Genomic DNA, 23,308 nt, shown 5'->3' on the forward strand with positions numbered 1-23,308 from the left:
AATGAGTGGCTGACAACTGCCCATGTTTGAGTCCTGGCAGGTGTCAATACAGGGAGTGACCCAAGAAGAGATAAGAATGAAAACCTGGTGCCAGGCGGTTCACTGTCAGATATTTAAATCTCAGTACAATTTGGGGAAAGGTTTCCAGGCCACCATCAATCCAATTACAGGTATACAATAAAGCTTAAGGTCTGACAGCATAGAAACTCTTTTATAAAGTCCATGTGACCATGAGAGTGGGTTCTATAGCTAAAAGGCCTGGAATCTAGTGTGGTCTCTGACCAATAGCATAGAGGTCAGCAGGCCAGAGTACACGTGACATCTCCTTTAAGGATGGGTAATGGTCTAAGGAGTGAAAAGTCTGGGATCATCATTCTGGGGAGGTCTGCTTCTATAATAAAAAGGTCACCAGGTCCTTAACATAATCCACTTTCAGACTTCTGGGCAGGAAAACAGGTATTTTATCTCCTCCATTGAGAAGAGGCCCCTGTGCTTAACATTCCTGGTTTTCCTTAATGCTAGTCTGTGAGTGAGTACAAGGGCCTCTACATGCCTATAACTCCAGTTTCAGGGGATCCGATCCCTCCGGTTTCCATAGGCACCTGCCCTTATGTGCACTTACCTACACACATACACACATATGTACACATGACTAAAATGTATACAATAAATCTTACAAATTGTAGACTGCATTAGCTACATAAAATGATGTAGATTTGTGAGAGCAGAAGTGGGACTAGTTGAGGAGAGGAAGGAATGAGCAAAGGGCATCAATGTATGAATATGACAATGTCATAGTGAACCTTTTGCATGCTAATTAAAAATGAATGAGGGTTGGGGAGTTAGCTCAGTGGTAGAGCGCTTGCCTAGCAAGCGCAAGGCCCTGAGTTCCATCTTCAGCTTAAAAAAAAAAAAAAAAAAAAAAAAAAAAAATGAGAAGTGGACTAGAATGCAAAAGCTTTTCACATGCTGTTAACAATGTAGTCAGCAGATACAGACACAGCAGGATCTGTAATGTGGCAGAGACGTGCACATGCACAGGGAAGCACCCACACAAAACATCACCAGAAAACAATACAAAAAACAACTTTGGTTGCCTCCAAGAAATAAACGTATGAGAGGGCAACTTTTCAAATGCAAACCATACTTTGTTAATTTAGAATAATGAAAATGCACCATGTACTTAAACTAAATTATTTTCAAAATTTAAAGCAGCTGGGAATGCTGGCAGGTTCTAACTCTAGGACTCAGGAGCTGCAGCTAGGAAGACCAGGAGTTCAAGAACATTCTTAGCTGCACTGAGAGTTCAAAGCCAGACAACGTTACACGAGATCCTGTCTCAAAACAACAAGAAAGTTTTTGTTTTTTGGTTTTTTTTTTTCTTTTTAATGGTAAAGGGGTTGGGGATTTAGCTCAGTGGTGGAGCGCTTGCCTAACAAGCAGAAGGCCCTGGGTTCGATCCTCAGCTCTGAAAAGAAAAAAGAAAAAAAAGAAAATGGTAAAAAGGTTGGAAAGATGGCCCAGTGGTTAAAGGCACTTTTGATTTTGCAGAGGACCTGGGTTAAATTCTCAGCACCCACATGGCAGCTCTCAAACATTTATAACTCCAGGTCCAGGGGATCCAATGCCTTCTGTGGATCTCTTTGGGTACCAGGCATATACATGGCATAAACACATGCAGGCAAAATACTGATATATATAGAATCTTTTTAAATAACCAAAATAACCAAGTTTACAGCATATTCAACAGAACAGAAAGTTTATATGGTATTATAAGAGCATATAATTTAATTATATTATATACAATAATATATAATATAATCTCAAGGAGTAAATACATTACAAAATGGTAGAACTGAATTTTAATTTTACTTCTACTTTTAAATTTTTATAGTGAGTGAATTTCATTTAAATTAAAATTAAAAATTAAAAAGAGGAGCTGGAGAGATGGCTTAGGGAGAGCACTGGCTGCAGAGGATCTGGGTTCTACTCTCAGCACCATGTAGTTGCTCACAACCATCTGTAACTCCAACTCCAGGGGATCTGGCACCTTCTTCAGCCCCTTGGACACCAGGCTCACACACAGTGCACTTATATACATGCAGGTAAAGTACTCAAATGCATAAAATAAACAAATACATCTTTAAAAAAAGAAAAGAAAAACAGAAATGTGTAACACAAATAAGCTCGAAAGTGAAGGATGTTCAAGGAAGTCAATGCGAACAGTAATCTGTGAAAGAAAAGAGCCAGGGCAGCAATATTAACAGCAGATAAAGCAGATGTCCAGCCGGGCCGTGGTGGCGCACGCCTGTAATCCCAGCACTCAGGAGGCAGATCTCTGTGAGTTCGAGGCCAGCTTGGTCTACAGAGTGAGAGCCAGGAAAGGCGCAAAGCTACATAGAGAAACCCTGTCTCGAAAAACCAAACCAAACCAAACCAAAACAAAGTCCAGGACACAGCTATCATAAAACCAGACACTAGAAAATCTAACAATTGTAAGTATATATGTACTTGCAGCTGGGAAGTGGTGGCACACCTTTAATCCCAGCACTCAGGAGGCAGAGTTTGAGGCCAGTCTGGTCTAAAGAGTGAGTTCTAGGACAGCCAAGGCTACACAAAGAAATCTTTCTAAACAAAAAAATAGATAAATAAATGAATGAATAAATATGTACTGAATTAGTCTAAAATATATGAAGAAACAAACATTGGAAGCGAAGTGGACAATTCTAGACTAGTTGGAGACATTTAAGACTCCATTTACAACTGTATGTTGAACAGAAGATCAACCAAAAAAAAGGGAGGGATTTGAACAATTGTTCAAATAAATTAACTAGAAGAACTCTTCAGCTGGGAACACTTTCCCTCACTTCCTCTGCCTCTCTCTCCCTCCTACTCTTTTCTGAGACAGACTGAGTACTGGGAATCCCAAATGGACATTACCATACCTGGCAGCTTAGAATACGTATTTTTCTTAAGGATACATGATTTCTCCAGGACAGTGGGAAAAGGCTAAAAATGTAAAGACGTGGTATTACACACTTGTAACCCAGCAAATAGAGCAGTGAGGCCACTGCGGCAGTCTCAAGGAGAGGCAGAGGTGATGGGAGAAGTGGTCCACAAAGGAGACATTTTCAAGGCAGAGCTCCCATGATTTGCTGAGGAGCTGGATGTGCCTGTCCTCGGAATGAGGCTCGAGGACCTCACTGTATAGCTATCAATAGATGTATACAACAGGAAACATAAAACAGCCTGCTTATACCTGATACTGAGGTGATGAGTTTAATGACCTCTGATGCATCCGTAAGATAGAAAGTATGTAATCATTTAGAATAAAGTACTAATGACATGGAAGACTATTCACAACATGAGACAAGGATAATAGGTTACAAACTGAAATCAGCCCATTTTGTCTAATAGAATGCAGAAAGAAGACTGAGGAGTAAGTAGGCATAGTGGCACATGCTTGAATCCCCAGCACTCAGGAGGCAGAAGGAGAGGCAGGAGGACCACTCTTGGGCCAGTTTGGTCTACACAGTGGGTTCCAGGCCAGCCAGTGCAACACAGTAACACCCTGTATCAAAACAACAACAAGAATAGCAGTCTCTGCCAGACAACAGAGAGGGCGGGGAATGGAATGAAAAGGAACGCAAAGGGCAAAGCAACATAACTGTCTAAGGGTTTCTACTGCTTCCATGAGACTTCATGACCAAAAAGCAACTTGGGGAGGAAAGAGTCTATTTATTCGGCTCACACTTCAGCACTACTGTTCATCACTGAAGGAAGTCAGGACAGGAACTCAAGCAGGGCAGGATCCTAGAGGCAGGAGCTGACGCAGAGGCCATGGAGAGGAGCTACTTACTGGCTTGCTTCCCCTGGCTTACTCAGTCTGCTTTCTTACAGAACCCAGGACCACCAGCCCAGGGATGGCACCACCCACCACAGACTGGCCCCTCCCCAACTGATCACTAGTTGAGACAATGCCTTACAGCTGGATCTCATGGAGGCATTTCCTCAGCTGAGGCTCTGCTGTGGGATGTGCTGTATGTTAAATGAGTTGCTTTGCCTGGTTAATAAATAAAACGCTGATTGGCCAGTAGCCAGGCAGGAAGTATAGGTGGGACAAGGAGAGAGAATTCTGGGAAGTGGAAGGCTGTATAAATGTTTGTGTGTTTTTTTTTATAAGTGGGCTGTCAGACTGCTGGGGCTTGGCGGGACCCGGACAGAAAACTCTCTAGCTACAAGGCTCCTTCCTCTCTGATGACTTCTAGTTTGTGTCAAGATGACAGATAAAATGAGCCAGTAGAAAAACAAAATTTCTTTTTGGTTATAAAATTAAACGTTTATAACTTTCCTTCTTTGAGCTTAATGTATTTTTCAAGTTTTCTACAGTGATCAAGTATTTTATGAGAAGAAGTAATACTGATTAACCCATTTCCAACAAATAAGCTATAGGCAGCCATTTGAGTGCTTACCATTACTTTTCTCAAGGTGTATCTTTTGCACCGAATATCGTCCATGAGCATCTCATAAGGGGTGAGCTGGTATTCAATCGGCAATGGGTTGTACTGCCGCTGTTGGACCTTCTTAAGTTTTACCCCATTTCGCAAATCCCTCATCACCTGTACCCAGAATCGTGCCTGAAAGAACCAAGGATGGATAATTATCAATAAACAAATCCACTAGTTTTCTCTGAATGTTTACTGTCATTGAGAATAAAGGAAAGGCATGGATCATGGATATAAAACACCAACCGAGTAAAGGGAACACATTAGCTTTGAGGATATCACTGGATAAGTAGAAAGTCAGTAGACTGAGTTACAAGACACACGTCCCTGCGGTTGTTTGAATGTATTTGGCCCCCATAATCTCATAGGGAGTGGCACTATTAGGAGGTGTGGCCTTGTTGGTATGGCCTTGCTGGAGGAAGTGTGTTACTGTGCAGGTGGGCTCTGAAGTCTTTGGCTTAAGCTTTGCTCAGTGTAACTTCAACTTCCTGTTGCCTGCGAGATGTAGGACTCTCGGCTATTCCTCCAGCACCATGAATGTCTGCATTCCTGCCATGATGACAATGGACTGAACCTCTGAAACTGGAATCGAGCCCCCTCAATTAAATGTTTTCCTTTATAAAAGTTGCTGTGTTCATGATGTCTCTTCACAGCAATAAAAACTCCAACTAAGACAGTCCCCAATACGACTGCTTACTGAAAGTGTGGTGTATTCCCCACACCCTGACTTGGAGTCTGGCTCTATGATTGTGTGGTCAGTGGAATACCGGTTAGTGAGAGGACACTAAAGACTTCAAAAGCACAAGTACAGCAAGCTGTCCTTCTCAGGCTTCTTTAAGGCTGGTTTGGCTGTGTTCTCAGGACAGAGCAGAGATACTACAGCTGCCCTGCAGACCCGTGAGTGACTGGCAAGTCCAAAACCTTGACTGTGTTGTGTTTAGCACATAGCACTGTTACATCTACAGCTGGTGGACACACGTACTTGCTATTAGCTGGACACCAGCAGCTGCTTTACCTGCCTGAGTTCATCTCATCAATGAGAAATAAGTAATAATGAAGACTCGACATCTTGTGTTTTATAAATGCTCAAAATTACAATTTTATATTATCTAGTATACATCCTATAATCAGTTTTCTTTTCTAGAAATAGTAAGTCACTCTCCACCTTCAAGAGTTCTAATAAGATGAGACTTACATCAAATACTTAGTATAACATATACTAAAATGTGTATTATTCCTTAACTCCTTTGTTTACTTGTTTTATCATTGTCTACTTCAGTGAAAAGTCAACCCATACAGTATTTAATTAAGATGTAACTTATCAAAAATCCTGTGTCTTCAATAGCTACCTAAAAACATAAGTTAAGTCATAAGAATTTTCCACACCCAGGTGTGCAGCTCACTGATAGAGGAGGTGGTTTGTATGTATGAGTTTCTAGGATCTATCTACAAAACCAAACCAATTTCTCTTTATAAAATAAATGGTTACATTTCTCAAAATGACTTTTCATTTACAATACACTAATCTGTTTTTTTCACAGTCTTCTGAGGATGAACTGAGGTCATCAGGTGAGCCATCAGGCACCCTTCCCTGCCGTTCGAGCCCCTGCTGGCCCCTTTAGGGAGATCAACTTCTCCACTGGCTCCCCTCGTCACTCTTATCTTTCCAGACCGTTCACCTGAGGCTGCCGTGAGAAGAAGTGGTACCTAGCAAAAGGAACTCCCCTTGAAGTTTGTGGGGTAACGTCACTTCCCTCCTTCCACCTTGTCTTCTTCAGTTAAGAAAATGTACACTTGGTGGTGGTGGCAGCGGCAGCGGTGCACATCTTTAATCCCAGCACTTAGGAGGCAAAGGCAGGTGGATCTCTGAGTTCAAGGCCAGCTTGGTCTATAATACAAGTTCCAGGACAGTCAGAGCTACATAGTGAAACCCTGTCTTGAAAACAAAACAAAAAAAGTTTCCATTTATTTATTTATTTATTTTGTGTGCACGTGTGTGTATACACGTGAACATCTGTGTGCCATGCCATGCCAGTGGAGGTCAGTTCTCTCCTTCCACTGTGGATCTATGGATTAAACAGGCTCAAAGGCAAATCTTTTTTCCGCTGAGCCATAGCACCTGCCCCACATTAGTTTTTGTTTACTTTCCAGTCAGAGTCTCACTACACAGACTTGATTGGCTTAGAATTTGCTATATAGCCCAAGCTATCCTTGAACTCAGAGATCAACCTGCCTCTGCTTTCTCAGTGCTGATCTATACACACACACACACACACACATTTACACCCAAGCCCCCTCCCCAGCCCACCCCAAACTACATCACACCACTTCACACATCAAGGTAGGATCAAGTAGTCAAGCTGGTGTAGAATTTGCTAAGAAGTTAAGGATAACATTGAATTCCCTGGAGTTCTGCTTCTATTTCCCCAAGTACTGGGATTATAGGTGTGTGCTACCATGCCTGGTTTTGTTTGCTAACTTTTTGGAGTTACTTGTCTGACTTCAATGACTAGAGAAGACTGACAAAAATATTTATTTATTAAGAATACTTTTCTTTCTTTTTCTTCTTTTTTAGAGAAGGGGGTCAGAGACAAGGGAGGGGAGAAGGGGGAAGAGAGGGAGGGAGGAGAGAGAGAGAGAGAGAGAGAGCGCGCCGCACAAGCATACTTTTTATAGTGGTGCACGCCTTTAATCCCAGCACTTGAGAGGCAGAGGCAGGAGGATCTCTGTAAGTTCAAGGCCAGCCTGGTCTACAGATTGAGTTTCAGGACAGCCAGGGCTACATAGAGAAACCCTGTCTCCAAAAAACCCCTTGTTAATAGCAAACATATAGTATACCTTCAGCAACACTGCCACCGTTTTCTATCCAAAGGAAGACAGATGATCAGTATTACTCTAAAATGACAAACAAGACTGGCTTCTTTTAAAGACAGGATTTCTCTGTGTAGCCCTGGCTGTCTTAAACCCACAGAGATCTGGCAGCATTTGCTTCTCAGTGCTGTGAATGCCACCATGCCTGGCAAGACTAGCTTTTAAGACAATGCACAGGCTAGCAAAATGGCACAGTAGTTAGGAGTGCATAGTGTACTGAGTTCAGGTCCCAGCACCTATGTCAGCTGGCTCACAACTGACTAACTCTGGGGACTCCAGGGAGTTGTCACCTGTCCACCACAGACACTTGTACTCACATGCACATATATCCTCATACACACAGACATATTTGCATAAATAGTCTAAAAGTCAACAAAAGATCATTCTTAAAAAGATAATACATGTAACACTCATTTTTAATGTTACTATAAAATGTTCCAGATTAATACTATTTTTATTATCCCAGAAGAGACATCCCTTATAAACTAAGAGTATTATCAACAAAATGACCCAAGCCAGAGATTAGAAGCTCACACTTTTAATCCCAGCACTTGGGAGGCAGAGGCAGGTGGATCACTCTGAGTTCAAAGCTAGCCTGGTCTACACAGCTAGTTTCAGGACAGCCAGAGCTACATGGGGGTGTGGGTGTGTGTGGGTGGGGGGAGGTGTCGGGTCATCACATACAAAAACAACAACAAAACCAAGAAACAATCCAAGTGACCATCAAGAGATGACTAATAAGCTGATTTCTATATAAAGTGGAGTGGCATTAGTACCAAATGGAAGTGCAATAATGATACAGTCTTAAAACACAGTGTGTCCAGTCCAAGAAGCTCAGTATGAACCAGCACACACTCAATCACCATCTTACATGAAACTCTGGACAAGGCAAACAGAGAGACAGGAAGTAAAGTAACTAAGGGGCATGAGGAAAGTTCAGGGGAATGGCAGGATCATTATTTTGATTATGGTAATAGTCACATGGATATACTCACAAATGTGTCAAAACTTACCACACTGTACACTTTGAACACATACACATTATTATAAGCATGTCTATATTGTTTCTTAATAAAGACGTTAAAGAACATGACAAAAATTAATATTGTCACCGGGTGCCTTTAATCCCAGCACTCGGGAGGCAGAGGCAAGCAGATCTCTGTGAGTTCAAGGCCAGCCTGGTCTACAAAGCGAGTTCCAGGACAGACTCCAAAGCTACACAGAGAAACCCTGCCTCGAAAAAACCAAAAACAAACAAATAAATAAATAAATAAATAAATAAATAAATAAATAAATAAATGGAGCAAATTTAATTACTAGTCCATCCTTCAGTCCTTAATAACCAGCATTAAAACAAAACCAAACACTATTTTTCAAAGCTGAACTGATCAGAAAGTATATCCAGTTCCTTACCCAGTCTGCATTTTTCAGGTCCTCCAAATCTGGGCTAGATTCATCAGTCTTTTCCATTTCTTGAATCTTCTTAAGATTCTGCCAGTTAAAATAAAATTTAAAAACCAATTATGGAAATTATATTAAGCTATAAGCAAGTTATAATTCAAAAACCTTATCTTTAGAGAGAAGTATCAATGTAGATAGTTCATGAAAGCCCATGGGTAATTACTTCCTTCTTTTCTTTATTTTTAATGACTACTGAAAACAGCACTGGGCTAGTAGAGCAGTCTACATCCTGGCCATTCCACACCATCTCTCTCCACTGCCCTCTCCTTTTCTGCAGACATCAGGTTCAACTGAAACCACCAGTTCCTCAGACAGGCCTTCCTTTCTTCCCTTTTTATAACAAAATCTCTTCACATCTCTGGGCTCTGAGCATCGTGTTAGGTTCACACTTGTCTGTGGCTCCCCTCTAGGCTCCCTTAGGCAGAAGTCCATGCACAGAGCTAATAGGAGCTTTGGAAATTTTGGGTGCTTGGCATGCATTTGTTATGGCTAATCTTGATTGTCAACTGGATAGGATTTAGAGTCACCATGGAAACAAATCTCTAGGCCTGTCTTAGAGTGGTTTTTAAAAACTGGGTTAATTGAGGTGGAAAGAACCACTTTAAATGTGGATGATACCATTCTACGTGCTGGCATTCAAGGGTGAAAAGGGAGAAAAGCAGCAACCCCTCTCCCCTTCCTGGGATGAAATGTAAACAGCTCTGCCACAGGCTCCGGTACCGTGCCCCCCAGCCACCATGGACTATGTCCCCTTAAACCTGAGGGGAACAAAGCCTCCTTCTTTCAGTTGTTTCTGTCAGCTATTTTGCCCAGTGGCAAGAACAACTAATACAGTATTTATCAAGTAATTTATTTATAAACCTCAAATGATAAAATGCCTTTTAAGCAGCATCAATCCAACATTGGCAACTTGCAAGGAAATACTGATTAATAAAACTATGGGGTGGTGAGATGGCTTAAAATGGCACTGGCCACCCAGCCCAATGGCCTGAGCTAGATTTCCAGGACCCACATGGTGGGAAAACAAAACTCACTTTTGCAAGTTGTCATCAGACCTCATCAGACACATGAAGTGCAGACACATGTACATGCATGCATGCACACACACGTATACACACACACACACACACACACACACACACACACACACACACACTAAAAATTTTGAAAAGCATATTTACAAGTTAATTATAAACACACTGTATTCCATGCCTACTAATAGCAATTCAACCTTATTATACATTACTTTTGGCTGAATTATTTGCCTGCTTGCCCACAGACTGGACTGAAATGTACTATATGAAACCTAGCTTGTTTTACATGACATTATAAACAAAACATTTCCAAACTGTTTATTTTTAGCTTCCTAACATCTCATATTATCCATCTGCAAAACAAGGCTAACACCACCACCTTTTAAAAATACTCTTAATAAAGAAATGTTAATGCAGGAAGAAAGGAAGTGTGGTACAAGTAATGCATTCTTTCTTCTATCCTTAGGGGGAAACAGAAGAAAAACACCCAACTCGTTTCCAGTTATTTCAGAATATGTTTACACAATTTTCTTTAAAAGTCAAGATTCCTTCTAAGATACTGAAATAAGATACGTGGCCTTGTCTAGGTTACTCAATCTGGGGCTTCTGTTCACCTATGAAATGGAAGTATCAATATCTACCCTTCTAACTTTAAGTAGAAGAAGTGACACATTAAATTACTGACACAGAAAAGAGACTGGGCATAACTTCCTAAGTATAATAAACAACTATTTATTATACCATAAAATATATCAAAACCTAAAACAGGTATTTCTGATGTGCTAAACACAAACTTTTGGAGGTAAATTAGCAGCATGACTACTGCCGCCAACTGCTGGCAGTCACCTTCAGAAATGTGGTGATATATTGTATACCCTAATAAAATTTGCCTAAAGATCAGAGAGACAAAGGAGCAAGCCACAGCCACCACCTCTTACCTCACCAACTCCTCAGCCTGAAAAACCTCTAGCCCGAGGACTTTAGTTCCTGTCTTCTCACGCCTTATACGCCTTTCTCAGCCCACCACTGCACTTCCTTCTTAGTGCTAAGATTAAAGGCGTCTCACTCCCAACTATTGAGATAAAAGGTGTATGCCACCACTGCCTGCCATCTATGTTTAATCTATTGGCTTGTTCTGGTCTCTGATTTTCAGGCAAAGTTTATTAGAGTACAGAATATATCACCACATTTCCCTTTTTTGTTCAAAATAATAAAAGGTTATAACTAATATAAGAAAAACTATATACAATAAGTACAATAAGCATATACAACGGTGGTGGCGCACACCTTAAATCCCAGCACTTGGGAGGCAGAGCCAGGCGGATCTCTGAATTTGAGGACAGCCTGCTCCACAGTGTGAGTTCCAGGACAGGTGGTGCAACAGGAAAGGCGCAAAGCTAAACAGAGAAACCCTGTCTCGGGGGGGGGGGGGGGGGAATGGGATTACATTAACAATGTCCAGTCCATAAACATTTGACAAATTCAGAGAAAATACTCCATTATTTATCCTATTTTGGTGAGTCCAAAGTGCACCTAATTCACTTTCTACCACAACTTGTATTACCAACTGAATACTATCTTTTGATGTCTTTCAAATTTATATACTTTACACCTCTTTAGTGAGTTTCTTTTCTGAATTTGTTAACAAGGAAAACTATGTAATTATCTAGTCTTCAACTCCCTCTGAGACCTGAGAAAGAAATAATATTTACTGAGTAAGCAGGAAGTACAAACAAGTGACTTCCAAAAACTAGGAGAAATGACAGAAACAGTTAACTGCCTGTACAGTCACCCCAGGTTCTGCAATGTTGGGGCATCATCTTTGGCCTACAGGCCTAGCATATCAGACAGACTCATCGGTGAAGCAGGATTTCCCGAAGGGCTGTCCTACTTTGTCCTGGTAAAGTTAGGCAGTCCTGTCTTTTGTGCTCTTCTTGTCCCATTTGGACAGCATACTGTCAGCATTTTAAATGCCACATTCTGTAGCTCTTTGAAGTGTTTGAAGATGACCTGTCTATCTAAAATATATCTCTTTGACCTTGAAAACATACCTAGTATGACTTACAAGTTTGATTATAATAACTTGCATTTTTTATATCCTAATTAGTTGGTAATAACAACTTTTAGGGACTAGCAATTTGCATTACATTGTTAAATGAACTGTATAGGTATAATACCTTGAACAAGATATATGTATATGTACAGTATGTTCCAACAAAAAATAATCTCAAATTTGTATCAATATATAACATTTGCATACAATATACAAAAATCTAATCCAATGTAAATATTTAAAACAAGTAGTCGCTTTTTTAAAGTAGATTCCATCATCTACCTTTTTATCTTATCAACAATCCTCATAAGACAGCTGGGGGTCAGGTTCTACTTATTTTGTTAAAAGGAACCTTCACGAATACTTAAGAATTCTCATAACACACAAAGAAAGAGAATAAAATTTATGATTACTAACTGGTCTTTGCAAAAGTGTCATGACATTACATCAAAATCTGAATAGGAATCATTATTACTAAATCAGTATTCTTCATTGTTTAAGATATACCAACCTAGTAAAATATTTCTGATATTCAAAATCCCCCCCCATTTTTTGCTAGAAATTAGGTATTTAAAAAAAAAATCTCTGATGATTCAAAACTATAGTCTGAAGTGCACAATCTCCATGAAGTATCAAAACCACAGCTGAGTGGGGGAAGAGACCACACCAGGCAGAAGCCCTTATTTGGTTTCCAAGATGTTATTAAAGTTCTATGCAAAAAGGATCAATGCTTGAGAGTATACACTATTCTATTGACTGAAAGAGTCTTTGGGTTCGTAAGTTACAACGGTAGAAGAAAATGGATTTAGGAGAATTGTTTCTGGGCAGCCTGGGACCACCCCTACAGCACCGCCTCGTCCATTAGCTGGAAGGAGCCTATTCCTGCTGCTCCAGCCCATTCCAGCCTTTCAGCACCTGCTCTGGGGGCTCCCTGTGTCCTGTGCTCCCTCAGATACTCACCAAGCAAAGCCTTCCCTGTCTCTCATCAGGCTCTTTCTCAATGGTCCACCTTGACCACATCCTAAGCCCCACCCCTGGCCTCTGGCACATAACTTAAGTCTACACTGTTTCCAAAGAATGCCCTCACCTTAAAAGTCTGTATGATATACTGGTTTTGTGTGTTTTCTGTCTACCTCTTATAATAAGAAAGGCATTTGTAAAGGTTTATTTTGTTCACTGATAGGATTCTCAAATATGTAGAACAGTGCTTTGTACAAGGTTGGCACTTGTATTTGTTCAATAAATAAATAAATTAAGATACTTTAAAGTAAGAATGTGCTACATTATTATATTATATATTAATGCTTAAATTTCTTCAACAGCTCTTTAATAAGTCAACTTTAACTAGAGCAAATTCAATCTGAGGGAAAATTATTCAGAGGAAGTCTCTGGCCTTTAAATTCAAAATCCTACGGGAGAGTTGGGGGTAGCGATATGTGCCTGTTCAGGAAAATACTTAACTTGAGCTCATATTATGTATAAATGTTACATTCAGCCAAATAGATAATAAATAAATAATAAAAAAAATTTCATTTCTAAGACCTATAGAAGAATGAAGTAATTATGTCAGCAGCACATGAGACCAGCTCAAGGACAAACTTGTATGTGAACATACCTTCACAGTGTATTCTACTTTTGTTTCAGCTAAAGACTTCTTGCAAAAAGTTCAGTGTGCCCATAAGAATTCCTGTCTGCCATCTTTTTGATGTAAGCTAAACATGCCCAGAAGTGTTCCTGTCCACCACTTACTTTAACAAGGTGTGTATTTGCCTCATGACTCTGAGCTAAACAGGTCCAGGGATACATCCACCATCTTCCCGTCTTAAAATGAACACAGTTACTTCAAAAATATTGTACTTCTTAAATAGAGTATGCTCAGGACTGTGTCCACCCCAAGTGGTTTTGTATGGAAGTGTATGTACAGGCTTCCTGAATAAAATCCGCATGCTTCCTTTGTCCGAAAGGCACTCACGGCTTGTGGAACAACTACAGTGCTTTCCTGGCTGGTTGCAGGTAAAAATCCTCCCTCTAGTCTTTGACCTTCTAATTGTGCTTATTGGCTTTGCAGTTACCAAGAACAGAACCCATTGTGTGGTTATAATTACAATACTAATCAGGTCACCAAGATTCAACCAGCATCAAAATGGGCTAGTTTTGCATCTCAGTGCTTAAGAAAAACCATCACATATTACTGGTCTGATTTTCTAACCAATACCCCTTTGCCCACACATGATTTAGAGTTCAGCATGGGGCTGCTCAGGTCCAACAGGAACCAAGTTTTTTCTATCATGTTCTTCTTGTAATTTAAAGGTGCATCCCACAGCAAGCACTACAGTTTGTTTAATAATCATAAACCAAAAAGTAACAAAAGTCAGGCAGTGGAGCAGAGCAAAATGCTGGATTATACAGATGCAGCAGAAGCCTAAAACACAAAGTCCTGATTTCAAATGCTCACACAATTCCAGAAATGTCAACTTCCTCTTTGACTTTCAGTCAAATGTGGAATGTCATGAAAAGCAGTAATTAGATACATTCTTTCCAAACTCTTCCTGCTGTGATTCCTGCCATGGCTCTCTCTCTTATTATCCTCTTACACATTTCTGACTAAATAGAGGTCTTTACATCCTTTCCTGTACTTCACTGGGATCAAACTTCTTCCTCCTTACTACTAAGACAAACAATCTGTTCTTTATAATATGAAAAGTAATTTAAATGACTGGCCCAAGAACACCTTGTGTCTTAACTTCCCTGAAGAGCAGCACACATGGTTATCAGAGGCTTTCTAGCTGGGTGACTTCTCACACCTTAGCTAGCCGCGCTAATCCTCAGTTGATTTTGTCATCTGTAGAATGGGCACAGTAAGAACTCTTAGATGTTAGCCTGGTAGTAATGGTCTATGCCTTTAATCCCAGCACTCTGGAGGCAGAGGCCAGCCTGGTCTATAAAGCAAGTTCCAGGACAGCCAGAGGGCTACACAGAGAAACCCTGTCTCTAAAACAAAGCAAAACAAAACCCCTAAAACAAAAAAAGAACTCTTGGATTTTTGAAAAGGATGAAGCCTGACTCACATGCAGAGACTTAGTAGCCAAGTGGGCAGTATGTATGTATAAGCAGGTGAGTGCAGGCAGGGATCTACTTGGGAATTCACAAGTGGGCAGTATGTATGTATAAGCAGGTGAGTGCAGGCAGGGATCTACTTGGGAATTCACAAGTGGGCAGTATGTATGTATAAGCAGGTGAATGCATGCAGGGATCTAGTTATTAATTCACATTTCACCTCCAGAACATTCTACTCTTAGCAGATTTGTTTCAGATGACACCTCTTTTTAATCACTCCATGAAATTAAACTCCTGAGTCAGAACATATTAATAAAACTGTTTCAAGACTGTAAATACTACAATTGTACCAGCCTGATCAAATGTGACTCAAAACTTCTAGTTTTCTAGTTAACAAAAACGGAAACTGAATTATTTGAAAGTAAATTACGAATCTGTCTTATTTTAGAGATGAGCTTCTGTCCTCTTGTTGATTCTGTTTTAGTTTCTGAATAATTTTTTCTTACATAAACGTAATGACAGATGCTGGCCTATGCTTGGAATGCGGTGAGACAGCTCTAATTGGGAATACACAGATGCCAGTTCACTCTTCCCTTTCTGGTGAAACTGTTCTCGCCTAACAATTAGGATAGCTCCGTGCCAGCATATATATTGGCATCTTCAAAAACAAATAAATAAAATGTACTTTGTAAATCACCTCCACACCAAATGCTCAGAGTACAACTCATTTCAATAGGTTCAATGTCAGCTCTTATGCAAATGCCCCTTTTGATTAGGTGTCTCCTACATTTTAAAGATCAGCATTTTTCTCATCTTGGTAATAACCATTTCAACCCATGTGTCATTTGCTCTATGTATGGGGCTTGGAAGCCATCTTTCATCATCTTTTATTCAAAATGTTCTTGTGAAACCCTTTGACAGCAGTACATTAGTGATAAGCACAAGGACACTCTCACAGAGATTATTTAAATGTTGTTGGCAATGTGAGCATTCTCATGTACACCAACGTGTGCAACAAAAGAAAAAACACAGGCAGCAATGGAGACCTTGAAGGTGACAATGATGGATGAGCCAATTAAAAGGAACAAATGGCTACCATTCACACAGACATCTGGTGGTGATTCTGTCTGTCAAAAAGTGATATGTTCACCATTTGAAGTGCTATAAACCCACTTTAGGAGTGGGCATACATTTCAGCCAACTGAAATGCCACAGATGTATCGCTAGAGGTGTTGAGAACAGGCCTGAGGGAGGGACAGGCAAGGAGAGAGGAAAGCTGATGAAATTGCACTTCAGTTTGAGAGGTCTGTGGCTTTGTTTCTCTGATCTCACAAGCAAGCACCTCAGTGTGAGCTAACGTGGAGTCTGTACACCACACAGTTGTATTTGCCTATTTGCTTGACAGGAGGCAGTGAGATTAAAAACATTTACACTGATTTTCTGAAAAAAAAAAAAAAAAAAAAACTTTGAAATTTTAAAATGTAGTTTCAGTACCCAAAGCCATTTCATAACACCTGAGCCAATTCCAAAAAAATGCTCTCTGAGAACACTTCATACACGCATACATAAATTCTATTTTAAGAAAGATATTTTAATCAAAGTCATATTCAAGATAAACTGAGATCAAAGATGCCACCATGAAGTCATGATTTCTTACATAGGACTAGGTAAAACAACACATGTAAGTTACTGAGAACAGTTTCTCAGTAATAAAAGATCACAGAGTATAATGTGGACAGAATTTTCTGAAAAAATTTATAAGGAGCCATTCTTATTTCCAATTTAGTTCCTCACCCCAGAACTTCACTGCCTGGTGAATTGTTAGCAATTAAACACTAACTGGTATAGTGATATTTTATTTGTATTGAAATGTGATTTTATTTGTATGTTAATAAAGTTGCCTTGGGGTCAGAGCAAGCCAGAGCAGAAGCTGAGCAGTAGTGGTGCTCACCTTTAATCCCAGCACTTGAGAGGCAGAGCTAGGTAGATCTCTGTGTGTTCAAGGACACAGCCAGCATGGCAGACACACGCCTTTAATCTCAATAGCAACCATAGAAGACCTGAAGGTCTGTACAAACAGGCAGTGACGAGGAGGTCAAGTGGCTGGGTTTACAACAAATGAGAAAACAGAACAGAAAATCTATAAAAAAGATAGGACACAGAGAGGTAGCTCGCTGGCGGAGAGGAAGGACAGCAGAAGCAGTGAAGGGTAAGGTTTTCCGCTCTTGCTCTGACCTTGTGGTTTTTAACTCTGCAATTGATTCTGTGTTTCTTATTTAACAAGACAGTTACATCTACAAACTGGCATCTAGCAATCATGCTCCCATCAGACTGTTTTGTTAAAATTAGGACAACATTAAGCCATTTAGAAAAACTTGATGGCAAGTTTTTACAATGTCACATGTGAGAACTGTTTCAACATTTGAAAGTCAAGCCATTAGAATAATACTATCATTTGTGGAGGGTGTGCATGCTGGGATGTGCACATGAGCATGTGGGTGCATGTGGACATGTGTGTGTGTAGGGCCATGGGTCAATAGCTGGTGTCTTCCTCTATCACTCTCCTCATGTTTTGAGATAAGGTCCCTCTCTGTCTGTCTGTCTCTCTCTGTTTTCTTTTCTTTCTTTCTTTTTTTTTTTTTTTGAGCTGAGGATTGAACCCAGGGCCTTGCGCTTGCTAGTCAAGCACTCTACTGCTGAGCTAAATCCCCAGCCCTCTCTCTCTGTTTTCAAGACACGGCTTCTCAGTGCAGCCTTGGCTGTCCTACCTCTGTAAATCAGGCTGGCCTTGAACTCACAGAGATCTGACTCCTCCCAAGTGGTGGGATTAAAGGCGTGTGCCACCACTGTCCAGCAAGACAAGATCTCTTACTGAACCTGGAGCTCACCAATTTGGCAAGAGAAGCTGGCCAGCAAGCCCAAGGGATCCTCCTGTCTCTAGTTCTAGTATTACAGGCAAACACCACCATGACTGATGCTGGGGTTCTGAACTAAGGTCCTTCTCAACCCTGAATAATCCCATTTTAAAGCAGTAGTGGCTATCAGTATTGACGCAGGAGGAAAGTATTTCCTTCTCTAGGACAATTTTAGAAAAATTTGAAATATGAAAGACCAAAGAAGTTATAATTTGCAGTATAACAGATCAGAAGTCAAAGGTGAACAATTTAACATTGCCCTTTTCAATACTGAAACTATTATATCCTCGTTGACATTGTCTAACTTGTAGAGTTAAAACCGATAAGTACTTTAAAAGTACATGTCCTTGGGATGAGAGGTGCTGCAGGAGCATGAAGATCTGAGTTCAAACCCTTAGAACTGATATAAAAAGCTGAGTACAGCAGTGTTATATGCCCGCAACCCCAGCATTATAGCAGCCTAGAGACAGGAGGACTGCTGGGGCTGGATAGCTACCAGCCCAGCTCCAGCTTCAGGGAGAGACCCCCATCTCAAGGGCACACAGTGGGGAGTGATAGAGCAGGACACCTGACATCCTCCAATGAAGAAGAGAGAGTTAAAGAAGTTTTTTTTTTAAAGGAGGGGATGGGAGGTGAAGAAGATGTAGTTGAGGCTCCCTTTTATGAGTTCTATGAGAGTGAAAATTACAGACTGAGCCGGGGAGATGGCTCAGCACTGGCTGCTCTGGCAGAGAGCCTGCATTTGGTTTCCAGCACCCAGAGTGTATGTATCTCAGAACTGTCTGTACCTCCAGTTCCAGGGGAGCTGATGCCCTCGTCAGTGTTTAACAGGCACTGGCTATATTATGGTGACTTACAAACATGCAGGCACAATAAAACTAAATCTTTAAAATAGAGAAGAACTATGAGTCAAAAGCTGACAAACATAAACCTAAATTCTAGCCTTTTATCTAATTTGAGTAGAATCTTTATCCTTTTTAAAAAGAACCGTCTTATTTTCAATTATATGCAGTATCTGTGGATATGTGCATGTGAGTGCGTTTGTACACAGAGGCCAGCAGTGTCAGATCCCCCCAGTGCTAGAGTTACAGATGGTTGTGAGTCACCAGATGCCAGGCTGGAAACCAAACTCCTGCCCTCTACTCTCTTAACTGCTCGGGACCAGTGTAGATCTTCAGAAGAGAACACAGGAAAAACGGAAGCATGAACTCTCCTTCCCTCCATCCTGCAGAAGGCATGCTTGGTTTCCTGTTCCTTCAAGCCTAGCCCCTCTTGATGTCAGCCCAGAAACAAACACCAAAGCCAAAACTTGCTTCCTCACTCCTCCTGCTTTCTGGCCCAAGTTCCCTGAGGAGCCCAGATTCATCAAGATTTCTATTTTAAAACAGAGCCATCTTTAAAACAAAGCAGTTTCATTTCTAGAAAACCGAGTAACTAAAGAATAACCATATTCTGTTTCTTTCTCTCTGTGTGTTCCTATAGGTTCACATGTGTGCAGGCCAGAGATAAACCCCAGGTGGAGGTTCCTTGGGAGTCACCCACCTTGTTTTATTGAGACAGGGTCTCACACTGCTCCAAAGCTTACTAGGGTAGGTCCTAGGGATCTACCTGTGATTACAAACTAGTGAGCCAAGGCCTCCAGCTTTTGTACCTGGGATAAAGGGATTCAACTCAGGTCCTCAGCCCGTTACTGATGGCCTATCTCCCCAGTCATCTAACTATGTTCTGTAAGTGCTCTACTGTCTGTAAGAGCTAGTCATAAATAGCACCAGAGAGAAGACTGTCCCTAGGATGCAAGTTCATCTTCTTTGTCATCTGTTTTGCTCAGGAGTGTTTCATCGGATCTCCATGGAGACAAAGTGATCTGCATATGCTCAGAGGTTTACTACCTGACTAAACACAGAGGTGTTGAGCCACCTACAACACTAAACAAATGAAGTCAAAGGTCCGAGTCCCAAACATGCACAGAGGTTTGCTCAGTGCCAAAAAAGCATTCACAAAATAAGCAGTCACAAAAATAGAGACTCTACGGCCCACCCCCATTTCGGACACCTGATTTCCCCTGTGCAGCACCTTTATGAGACAGACGCTCCTCCTAACAGTGGCCCTCAGTCTGAGAAGCTGGCCCTTTCTCTTCCTTTCTCCCTGCCCTTGTCTCCCAGCCCTCACTTGGGCTGTTTCCATTTACCACTTTGCTCAGCAAAGTCAGTTCTGGACTGCAGTTCAAGGCCTTTGTCTTGAATTAGCTCCCTCCATGCACCCACCCAGCTTTCTTATACTGTGCTGAGCTGACTCCGAGACTGACATTCCTGCGGGAGTGCTGTGAAGATGGGCCAGCATCTTGTTTACCCTGCACCTCCACGGAAACAGGAAATAGCAAGAGCACTTAACACATGACCCTCTGTGATGACTGAAGGAATGTATGATCAAATGCAGCACCTCTTACCTGGTGTGTACACTAAGTAACTGCTTTGGGAATGAAATCATTGTGCCCATGTCCCTGGTTTTCCGGAATGAGTCCTGCCTTCCTTCACTAGCATGCCTAACTAGAAACAGCCACTGTGTCCTGTCAAACTTTCACCATGGTTCCAAGTTCCTTCGTTGCTTCTCAGACTGGGGCTGACAGGAACCTCTGGTTCCAGGGAATTTGACGTCCTCACACAGACATACATGTAGGCAAAACATCAATGCACATAAAATAAAAATCAATCAATAAAAAAAAATTTCTAATTTTAAGATGTCTTGCTAAAATGACCTTGAACTCACTCTATTGCACAAAAAGACCTTGAACTTGCAATTCTCCTGCCTCAGTTCCCCAACCTCATAAATTAAAAAAATTTTAAAGCACACATAATAATTCACAACACTAAATTATTGGCCTTGTCTATTATTTAACTATTATTGTGGGTTTTTCCCCCTCCAGGAAACAATTGCTCCTTTCAGGAATTTATCTACCACTAGATCGTAAAAGAAAGTACTTTATTTTTAGTGTCAATCTATAAATAATGTCCATACTGCGTATTGTAGTTAACTCACTAATTTAAAAGTTAAATCTGTGGTTTCTGTGAAGATCTACAGCATTCTAAAATTTGATCAACACATTTGTATCTATAAATCTGAGACCTAGAGACAGGAATGGGGCAGTCTGGTCAGAACCAGCCTGTTCTCTCAGAAGTATCTGGAGGGTTCCCTCTTGCAATGAACATTTCTGAAATCACCTGTGCACACCTGCTCTTTTCCCCTCTCACACGCCTTAGTCCTGGAAACTGGAGGAACCTCAGGTTGCCTTAAAAACCTTGGCTCTACTCCAAGTCCTCTGATCCCTGTGAAGGGATGAGCTAGAAGGGCTGTGATCTGGTTTATACTGCAACAGGATCATTCAATTTCCAACCAGAATCTGAGGACAAAGACAAGCCGTAGAGAAACAGCCCCCTGAAACAGAACAGGTACTTAAGAGTGTTGCCTAGTGTCCTCTTTCAGTTAGCAACAACAAATACTGGTAGGGACGTGGCATAAAGGAGTCCTTATACACTGTCGATGGAAATGTAAATGAGTCCAGCCACTATGGAAACCAGTAGGAGGTTCCTCAGAAAAACTAAGAATGAATTACCATATAATTGGACTTTAACACTCCTAGATATGTAGCACAGGGAATTAAATGCAACACAATACAGAGAAACTTGCACATCTACGTTTATCACAGCACTAATTCACAACAGCAAAGTCATGAATTACCCTGAACGACCATCAACAGATGAATGCATAAAGAAAATGTGGTGTATACATACATACATAATAGAAATAGAATTTATTTCATCCATAGAGACTTTAAAAAATGGATCAGTGTTAATATCAATATGTAAAATTATAAACTGAAAGTGAGTTTTTCTTTTAAAAAGATGTTATTTTTCAAAACAAAGCTGCTACTTTTGCTTGTTTCAGACAAGGACTCATGTGGTTCAAGTTGGCCTTTATTCATTCTGTAGCAGAGGCTAACCCTGAACTCCTGATCTTCCTGCCTCTACTCCCCCAGATCTGGGTTTGACAAGATCTATTTCTCTGGTACACTAAGTCTTCTCCTATACTGACACACCTCTGGAGCACTGGAGAAGCAGATGCGAACAAGCGACTGTCTTTCACCCTTTCACCATGGAGACAAGGACTGTCTGTGCCTGGTGCGTCCCACCTTTAATCTTAGCACTCTGGAGGGAACCCAGGGCTTCTGTAGGAGCATAAAGTGCTCTTAACCAAAGGGCCATCTCTTTACATGGAGAGAGAGTAAAAAGAAGTTTTCCAGCTAATGGAGTGGAATGCTAAAAATGTGTACTGTTCTTTCAGTTCAAAAATGTTTTCTGAGAATGTTACTGTTGGAAAGATTTTTAAACTCCTTTAATTTACTGTACCAAGTCGGGGGGGGGGGGGGGGGGGGGGGGCGCAGCTCTGGGAAGGCAAATTCACTCTTAACAAAGGGGTTAGGTCAAGACAACCCTAAAACATAATCTTTTCTACTCTCTGATACTCTTTAGTTGAAGACAGGTTTGAGACGTTCAGTTGGGAGCTTTCTTTGACTGAGCACTGCCTGTTTCTGTATCTAAACAGGTATAATTATCTTCAACAACTCAATCCACTCTTCATGCTTCTGACAACTTTGCTCTTGGATCCACTTTATCAAATGTGGTTCTAAAAGGCACAGGTTTCCCTGGCCTGTCCCTGGCAGCGGTAGGAACAGTACCCAGACAGAGCAGGAGAAAACTTGGGACTGTCACCTGCATCCACACAACTGAGCTTATGAAGAAGGACTTATTGCATGTGTCACCTACTTTTTACTATGGCTACTTAAGTCTCACTGAACTCCAGGCCAGCTTCTCCCTGCTTGCTGACACACCCCACAGGTGTCTACATTTTAGCCCAGTGCTCCGTATAAGCTCTACACTCTAGTCATACAGGAAATGAGGTCCCACTCAAGGCAGATGCCACCAAGTCTTATGTAAGATCTCTGTTTGTTTGTTTGTTTGTTTTTGCCGGAGCTGAGGACCGAACTCAGGACCGAACTCAGGGCTCTACCACTGAGCTAAATCCCCAACCTTATGTAAGATCTCTGAATCTTCACACCCATCTGTGCAATATAAAATAGGACTCTCCTCAATAAACTGGAATGGTTCTCTTTGAATGTAACCTTTTAAACCTTAGACATGAACAGAATAGCCGAATTATTCAGATTATCTCAACAGGAATTCTGCTATCCTCCACTAAATCTTCAATGAAGTCTACTTCAAAAGATGAACAATGAGGAGAGCGTGTCTCCACCTTATCCACAGCTTCCTGAAGGAGGTACTAATATGTCCCCAATGACCAAAAGAGGAGCGTGGAAGGAGGAGACAAGCCAGAGCCACAGGAAACAGACAAAAACAA

At 41.1% G+C, this 23,308-nt stretch overlaps 1 protein-coding gene across 5 annotated transcripts in view; it reads right to left on the reverse strand.

Annotated features, from left to right (window-relative positions):
* Window positions 1-23,308, reverse strand: part of Spire1 (spire type actin nucleation factor 1) — a 129,052-nt gene that overhangs the window by 39,232 nt on the left and 66,512 nt on the right. For all 5 annotated transcript variants that reach the window (XM_036204402.1, XM_036204401.1, XM_036204403.1 and 2 more), the window contains exons 5-6: window positions 8,790-8,867; window positions 4,473-4,637 (exon numbers count right to left, since the gene is read on the reverse strand). In XM_036204402.1, coding sequence (XP_036060295.1) covers window positions 4,473-4,637; window positions 8,790-8,867 — 243 coding nt within the window. The remainder of the gene's footprint in view (window positions 1-4,472; window positions 4,638-8,789; window positions 8,868-23,308) is intronic.

Source organism: Onychomys torridus, chromosome 13 (assembly GCF_903995425.1).
Source record: "Onychomys torridus chromosome 13, mOncTor1.1, whole genome shotgun sequence".
Classification (NCBI taxonomy): domain Eukaryota; kingdom Metazoa; phylum Chordata; class Mammalia; order Rodentia; family Cricetidae; genus Onychomys; species Onychomys torridus.